Source organism: Cydia strobilella, chromosome 11, assembly GCF_947568885.1.
Source record: "Cydia strobilella chromosome 11, ilCydStro3.1, whole genome shotgun sequence".
NCBI classification, from domain to species: Eukaryota; Metazoa; Arthropoda; class Insecta; order Lepidoptera; family Tortricidae; genus Cydia; species Cydia strobilella.
The window spans coordinates 18,666,801-18,675,709 of record NC_086051.1 but is presented as its reverse complement, the minus strand read 5'-3'; the positions used below and the strand labels follow the sequence as shown (position 1 = coordinate 18,675,709).

At 38.0% G+C, this 8,909-nt stretch overlaps 1 protein-coding gene across 1 annotated transcript; it reads left to right on the top strand.

The window, feature by feature from the left end:
• Positions 1-1,958: 1,958 nt before the first annotated feature.
• LOC134745594 (translocon-associated protein subunit alpha) lies at positions 1,959-8,614 on the top strand. Its single transcript, XM_063679667.1, has 6 exons — positions 1,959-2,147; positions 3,185-3,370; positions 5,476-5,630; positions 6,444-6,566; positions 7,497-7,770; positions 8,213-8,614. The coding sequence occupies exons 1-6, from the start codon at positions 2,087-2,089 to the stop codon at positions 8,281-8,283; spliced, it is 870 nt and encodes a 289-aa protein (XP_063535737.1). The 5' UTR covers positions 1,959-2,086; the 3' UTR covers positions 8,284-8,614.
• The last annotated feature ends 295 nt before the right edge of the window (positions 8,615-8,909 follow it).

Sequence of the window (8,909 nt, the reverse complement as noted above, 5' to 3'; positions counted from 1 at the left end):
ACGTTTACATTATTTCAACGTAATCTTATCTTATCTCCTTTTAATATTTTTGTAATAAAACTTGACGACGCAGTACTAAACAAATTAAAAATATAATGAGGAAATAATAATAATTATATAGGTACTCTGTTGTAAGTCTAGAAAAGGTAATTGTTTATTTTTTATTTTTTTGTACCCTATAATTGTCTCTCTGAATTCTTTCTTTGTTATTCTGAATTTTTTTTTGGCGTCGGAATCGTCGGATCGCACAGAATAGGAACAAATGGCGAAATCTAGTATCGGAGGCTAAGATCCACTTCGGGTCGCTGAGCCAGCGAAGTAAGTAAGTGAATTCTTTCAACAAGCCCTTTCATTTGACACGATAAACAATATTATAATTTTTTGTTTTACATTCTTATTTACCCCTCCAAAAATGGCCGCTTTGTTTTAAATTCATTTATTTACAACATTACTCCATATTGTTTTGTGAATGTTTGGATTCTTGGGGTCACTAATTTAAATATATGTACCAAATTTCAATAAATCGGTTAAGTAGTTTCGGAGCAAATTGGCTGTGACCGATGGATGGACTGACAGACACACAGACATCTCATGGTGACACCTTCACACTAACTTTTGCCAAGTGGTATAACTTTGACCATTCACAAAACAATTACTTTAAAACAATAACAAACTTTAAAAAAATGTCGATCAAGTAAAAGTGACAAGTAAAACTAGTATTAAGTTTTGGTAAAATATTAATTTTTAGTACAAGCTTTATCGCTGACTATACTTTTTTTTCCACAGGCAACTAATACTCATCGAGATAATTCTAAAAAACCCCAAGTACAATTAGGTTGCGTTGTTTTATCACAGTTCCTCTGGCCAGTGGCCACCTTCTGTCTCCATGATAAGATCAGCTCGATGGTAGCATAATAATGCATCGTCACCCGACTAATCAATCAATCAATCAATAATAATTTATTTCGAACAAAAGTCCATAATGTGTTAGTAACATACATACTAATACTTAAATCTTATATGTATATGTACGCAAATTTCAGCTTCATTGGAAGTCGAGAAGTGGGTTAAATTTAACTTGCAAGATTTGACCCGTACAATCATCTTCCTCGCGTTGTCCCGGCATTTTGCCACGGCTCATGGAAGCCTGGGATCCGCTTGGCAACTAATCCCAAGAATTGGCGTAGGCACTAGTTATTTCGAAAGCGACTGCCATCGGACCTTCCAACCCAGAGGGGAAATTAGTCCGGTTTCCACACGAGGTTTTCATCAGGAACTCATTGATGAGCCGGGGTTTGAACCCGCGACCTCCGGATTGCAAGTCGCACGCTCTTACCGCTAGGCCACCAGCGCTTCCATAGATACATTGCAAGTTAATAAAAAGCTTGTAAAATTGGGACATGGAAATGAAGCCTTAATGCAATGTCAAATGCAAAATTAATTAAACTATGCAATTCATCAAAGACAAATCGTAGCTGCTTATCAACGAGGGTCTACGGTGAACACCGATGTTGGTAAATTGCGGGCATCTTTCTCTTTTACGCCAATTAAGGCGTAATTAGTGTGACAGAGAGAGATGCCCGCAATTTGCGAACTTCGATTTTCGCGGTAGGCCCTCTGGTTTTATGTACATAAAAACAAAATATCATCCTGTATTTTTGAACCCGAAAGTTTGTGATTGACAAAACTATTTTAATCCTTTGATTTGTTTCCTTCCTTCGTTTTTGTAATATTTATAAAGTCAATAGCCAAACAATTTTACGACGGCGTATTTGAATGGTTTTACTCTTTTTAGGTGGGAAATGATTGAAACCAACTGCCAATCATAAACTGGCTTTAAAACATAAAAATGAACGCATTTATTTATTACAAAAAAAAACGGTTATCAGAATCGTAAAACTCGAATAGACTTATTCACATCACTAGTGACAAAACATTCCACGTCAATCGAGTTGGAAAGAAAATTGGCATTTTGCCTCGATTGTCTTGCGGTGTTCGGCTGGTAGAAGTGAATGGCCTGTGATCTTTAGTGTCGGTCGCTTTCATATTTCTCTTTTTATAACAATAGAAGATCTCTAAAATCAAGATGAAACTGTTGTATTTAACGTTGTTGGTGCTTCCCGCCGCCCTCCTGTGCTTCCAGAGTAGTAAGTTTCTTTTTTATTGAGTCCCAAAATCGCGTATGGACGTGGCAACTTATATCACGATTTATGAGTGAAAGTTTTCTCTTAATACAAACAGTTATCAAGTATGTGCTACAGTAATCCCATTTCAAGTTTAATTTAAGTTAATTATTTACAGATTTTTTTAAAACTTGACCAGTAGGGTAACCTTACAGTTTTTCCCTATTTAGTGAAGTCCTAGGTCACTGCAAGGTATTTAGTGTGAGGTCAACTTCATATACAGTTTAAATAAATACCAATTTAGTAATTTTAGTAAGCAAAATAGTATCTATGCTATCAAAGGGAAAATCAATGAAATTTATCAGATCTCTTCATACGCTGGTAGCTCCCTAGTAAAGTGAAATTTTGCTATTAATTTACATGTACAACAGTAGGAATGTTAGTTATATATCTGTAGTATGTACTGTAAAAGGTTTATTTGATACCATATTGTAGACAGGCTAATTATTGTTACGTGACTGCATTCATACATCGAGATACAATATTGAGCATGAAATATTTACGGTATTGTCCTTTAAAATTGTAGGTAAATAAACACCATTTTTCTCCCTTATATTTACTCATACCATTGTCTACATTGTTATATAACTGACCCTCATAAACCTTTTTGTAAAGAGAAAAAAAAAATGCAAATATACGTAGTTCCACACCCACACACCCACAGTAAGCTCAGAAAGGATATCACATCCTTCAATAGCTGTAGGTATTTTTTATCTGGGATTTCAGTTAATGTATGTACAGTCTCCACCAGATATCGGAGCGGCCATGGTGCTTACAAATATCTGAACATGCCTCTATTGTCATGGCTATATAGGTGCGAGTACAGATATAAAGCACTTTGAGCACTTTGGCCGCTTGGATAGATTTGATGACTGTACTACAAAATAATAAAAATCATTGCTTATTCTTTAATTAAAATGTTTACTTTTATCTCCTCCTTAATTAGGCTTTTCTATTAGTAATGTCTACCAATTACCAATTCTTTTTTGTTAATGTTTCAGCAAACATATTAGCTCGTGCCGAGGAGGACGAGCTGGATGATGTTGTGGAGCTTGACGGGGAAGACAACCAAGTTGTGGGAGACGATGTTAGCGACGATGACGACTTGGTGGTGAAGTCCTCACAAGACGTTGACACTACTATCCTGTTTACCAAACCTGTGCCCAACAATGGAGATTCTGCTTTTGGTGAGAATTTTTCTAAGTAGCCTGTGCTGTGCCTGCGACTTTGTCTACGTAGAAGTGGTTTTACGATGGAATGGAATTAAAATAGGTATATCCCTCATTTTGTTCTTTTAGGAGATGATTGCTGGAAAACAGTATCCTTTATCCTCCAGGGTATGTCTGTATGCCAATTTTGAGCCATATCTGTTGAGACTTGAGAGATTTTTGTGCATAAAACTTGATAAAAATGAACAACCTAAAAAACAACGAAAAATCTAAATTCAATTGGTGCTTCAAAATAATTACTTACTAAATAGGTACCAACAGCAAGACTCTTATTTAACTGGACCTTTGTGATAAGGTTTACGAACTGTCAGTAATAACATGTGATTTGAATTTTACTGGGATTAGATCTTGTTACGATGTAAAATTGTTGTTCAACACTTTGATAAACCAAGCTCAAGGGAAATATGAATAAAAAAACAAAGAACTTGAAAAAATTAGTCAATATTCAAAGTGTTTATTTGTAAAACATAGGTAAAACTGTTACAGTGGTGTATAAAATTATAAAATTGGTCTCACTATGTTTTGCCTTTTGGCGTACAAAAACATGTTCTTAAAATAATTCATTTAATAAAATATCTAACAAGATAAATCTTATAAATAAAGACATTAAAAAAAATAGAAACCTTTTGAACAAATAAAAGCAATAGATCAACTTCCTAACCCTCTGTATTAGTTAAACTGCGTTTCAAAGTGTTTTGATAATTTTCTTCATGTCCTACATTGCTAGCATGAATAATCAATGCAGTGCACATGCCGAGTCATTAGGTTACTTTCATTATATAATCATGCATTGATGATGATGAGGTTCATTAACTATTAATCTGATTATTTGATAATTAGAATTTTACTATTTTCGTTACTACCACAAAAGTCACAGAACATGATTGTACACTTTCATACCTGGCCGGCTAGCATGAGTTGCGTTCTCGCTAACACTTCATACTTGAGGTTGCGCTAGATGTATGGAGCTCAACTCATTTTAGCCGGTCTGTTATAAAAATAAATTGTTTAAGTCCAAGTAAAATGGTAACAGTGACTTTATGACAAAATAGAGAGAGAAAAAATGAGGAATTAAAAATCTGTGTTAATAATCTTTAATTGTTCAAAACGTTTGGTGGTAGACTCTGAGCACGCTAATTTTACACAAACTTGGCAGTAGAAATGCATACAATATACATCTCTAGTGCCTATAAGCTCTATACTTGATGTAGTACTTGGCATGAAAACTTAGCGTGGTCCAACTCTAATCCATACTGTCATATCTGTCTGTCCGTCTGTCTGTGTGTCACGCTTCAACCGCTGAACCGATTTAGTTGAAATTAGATATAGAGATAGTTTGAGTCCCGGCAAAGATAGATATAACTCCGTAATAGATGGATACAGTCTAAGGAAAAAACGTGCCTCGAAAATCAAGAAAATTTGATTCTCGTTCAGAGGGCGCTACTAGTTTTGGCCTACAGTCTTATAGATGGCGTTGACGGTTTCGTTTGTTATTTAACAATTTTAACGCATATCAGTGAAAGAACATGGGTCACAATCATAAAAATAATTAATGCAAATAAAAAAAATCATTTATCCATATCTAAATACATTTTATCGTATTTTTAAAAATATTTATTTTTAGTTTTAAAGTGTGTCGACAGATGGCAGTGAATTTACTGGGGTTACAAAATTTACTATGACAGTACAGCTCTAGTATAAGTTACTCTATGGTCCCGGGGAAGGACATAGGATAGGTTTTTCCCGGAAATCATCCCTCAAGAGGGTGAAAATTACCTCACTTCCACTCCGAAAGTGAGATAATTGATGGCTCGCCTGACAATGATGTAAGTATTATGCTCAAATTGAATCATGGCCTTTACATTTTATCAAGGCGTTAGAAGTTAGAATTGTCTTTCAAATAAGAATATAAGGAAGTTGGTATAGGAAATCAATAAAAAGCAGATTGGATAAAAAAAGAAGCTACCCAAAATACTAATTCTACGCAGACGAAGTCGCGGGCAGATGCTAGTATAATAAATAACTTCGACGCCAATTTAAAAATACTTGTAATTTGTCCACAGACCTACAAGCCGGCTTTCCCGTGGAATTCCTTGTGGGCTTCACCAACAAGGGCTCCGAAGACTACGTAGTTGAGACAATGGAGGCTTCCTTCCGTTACCCGATGGACTACACTTACTACATCCAGAACTTCACGGCTCTGCCTTACCATCGCGAGGTAATTGTTGTAGAGAAATAAGAATGCTTTCATGTTTTTGTACAAGGTAAATCATAATAAAAAACCGACCAAGTGTGAGTCGGACTCGCACACAAAGGGTTCCGTACCATTACGCAAAATCGACAAAAAATTATTTGTTGTTATAGCGGCAACAGAAATACATCATCTGTGAAAGTTTCAACTGTCTAGCTATCACGGTTCATGAGATACAGTCTGGTGACAGACGGACAGAGAGATGGACGGACAGTGGAGTCTTAGTAATAGGGTCCTGTTTTTACCCTATGGGTACGGAACCCTAAAAATAGAGTTGAATTTGTTTTGTTTTATATTCGAATTAAACAAAACAAAATTAACTGTTCCATTTAATTAAGATTTAAATTTATTGCAGGTAATTTGTACTAGTAGTAGGACATTGAACCGCAGGAGGTTAAGATAAATGCAGGGCTCGGAACCGGTATTTTTTAAAAACCCCGAAATAGCCCAATATTTTGAATTTTTTTATGCTCATTACGTAGGACTGAATCATGTATTTAGAAAACAATTTTGCATTATTAAAACGTCCCATTAAAAAGGAAATTATAAACAAAAGAACGAAAAAGAACGTAATAAAATAATACCGGTATTTTTGTATGGAGCAAATACCGGTTTCCGACCCCGTGCTAAATGCATTGCTTAGATTATTTTGTACTAAACGGCTTCAAATTCGAGTTAGGAGAATTAATGTAAAAACGCAATATGTATATTTTTTGTTGTGGATCAAAATGATTTGAATTAAATAAATAATTGAATTGAATATTTTTTAATTTTATCTAGGTGAAGCCGCAGCAGGAAGCAACCTTCGCGTACTCCTTCATTCCCAATGAAGCTTTCGCCGGTCGGCCGTTCGGACTCAACGTGCAGTTGAACTACAGAGACGCCAGCGGGAACTACTATCAGGTATTTTGTTCGAACATTAATAAGAAAGTTGCAATTTACGGAGCGGGAATTTGTCAGAATTGATATTTGAGCCCTAAGGTGTGTGGAATTCGGGACATCACCCCGATCGCACGCACTTCTCCAATCAGGTCGGCCCGTTCGAATGGCTCCACAGCATCGGTAAAGTGTATTAAAGGTTGTCCCAAAAAGGACGCAAGATTTGAAATTGATGAAAAACACATTTTTTTTTTCGTTATTATATATTTGTATATAAAATCTTGAAATACATAAAATAGGGTTATTTGAGGAATAATACGTCAGGCAAATGTCCTCCTAGGCTTTGCTGGCACATACGCACTCTTTTGTCAAAATTTTCTATAGCTATTTTGCATAGATGCGGCTGAATTTCTCCGATGCGGCGTCGAATTTCCTCTTTTAAAGCACGAGTGGTCGTGGGCTTATCGGCATAGACTTTAGACTTTAAATAACCCCATAAAAAGAAGTCTAAAGGCGTCAAATCGCAAGATCTAGGGGGCCAATTCTGATCACCGAATCGAGAGATCACACGACTACGGAATTTTCGAACCGTACCCGCCCAACTTTCTTTACTTTTGAAATATTGTTCAATAATAAAAACGCGTCGATCTTTCGTATAACCCGCCATTTTTACAAGCCCTAAACATTCAGCCGTCGAATAGTTCTTTTTAGGGTCGCCAGCACTAAAATACAAAAATGGCGGCAAATTGAAATCTCGCGTCCTTTTCGGGACACCCTTTACTTCTGCGCAGCACCCCTCAAGTTTAGCCTCCATTTGACCCCGTAGGTCAGGTCTCGGGTACCGGATCGAGTACTTCATATCCTACACCGAGTCATAGGAGCCAAATCGTAGGGGAATCTGTTCAGGTCGGTGGATGGATATGATTTATGTGTCGTCCATTTCGATATCCACAGGAGGCCGTGTACAACACGACGGTGAACATCGTGGAGGTGTCTGCGGGGCTGGACGGGGAGACGTTCTTCCTGTACTTGTTCCTGGGCGCGGCGCTGGTGCTGGCGCTGGTGGCGGGGCAGCAGGCGCTGGCCTCCCTCGCCGGACGCCGCTCCCGCGCCCCCCGCGCCCCCCGCACCTCCCGCGCCGCGCCGCACCGCGCCGGCGCCGGCGAGGTCGGCACCCACAACGACGTCGACTACGACTGGCTGCCCAAGGAGGTCGTCAACCAGCTCAGTGAGTACCACTACATACTCCTGACATCTAAACGGCAACGACGAATTGGAGGCTTTAAGAAGGAGTATTCATTAGAAAGGGACCGGGAGGCTATCTCGTGCGCGTTCTCGTGCTGAGCCTCCACAATAAGTTTCTCTTATAAAATTAAAAAGTTATGATATTCTACTCGTTGAATTGATTAGGCTGACAATTTTTGGACTTCCGGCCTAGATAAAATTTAAAAATGTATCAGTCCATTATTCGGGGATGTAAGCGGTGCCCCCGAAACTTAAGTATGTATAAAAGTTACATTAGTATATGTGGTGCTTTCGGACGCACGCTTAGAATCGAGCATATTCCTTTCGGGTGTTCTAGTTTTTAGAAAGTCGGAGATGTTCCGGAGATGTCAATATTTAATCTGCTTTTATCTTAATGCAAGAACTAATCTCGACGCTTGTTACAGAAAAATCCCCCAAGACGCCCAAACAGTCCCCCCGCCTCAGGAAAGCGAAGAGATCGGCCGGTGACGACTAAACCGACTGTTGTGCCGATACCCGACTCGAGTGAGAAGCGCCCCGCCCTAGGGGCGCCTTTGAAGGCCGCGAGTGCCTTTCCAACCTTTTGAGACACTTTTATGAGCGGGTTTTTTTACACGCCCAATTTAAAAAAGCACAATAATCAAAGATGGCAACCCTATTTTTAATCGATAATCGGCAGGCGGTTCTCACTCGAGTCGATACAGACTGTGTGGTTTTAGTTAAGTGTGTTGTGAGTAAATTATGGAACAAATAATATGTGAGGTATATAACAACGCGCGATTATGAAAACGAAGAAGACATTATTTAATAAAATGTTAAATTTTTAATTATGATTTTAATTTGTACTTAATTAAACATTCCTATTTCTTTCGCTCCACCCACTGGAACTCAATGCATGCCAAACCGACCTTTGTTTCGAACAAATCGGCTACGAATCTTAGATCCATCGCAAATTCATTGAATGAGCCTTCTTAAATTTATTACAAAAACGTCAATAATCCATCGCTACTACTCAGATTCAGTGCGTAAGCATAAATTTTAGGTCTGTGGATTCAGTCATTGAAGTGACAAGTGACATTTCGAACTGTGGAAAAGACCACCATCTACACTAGCGCCCCTAGC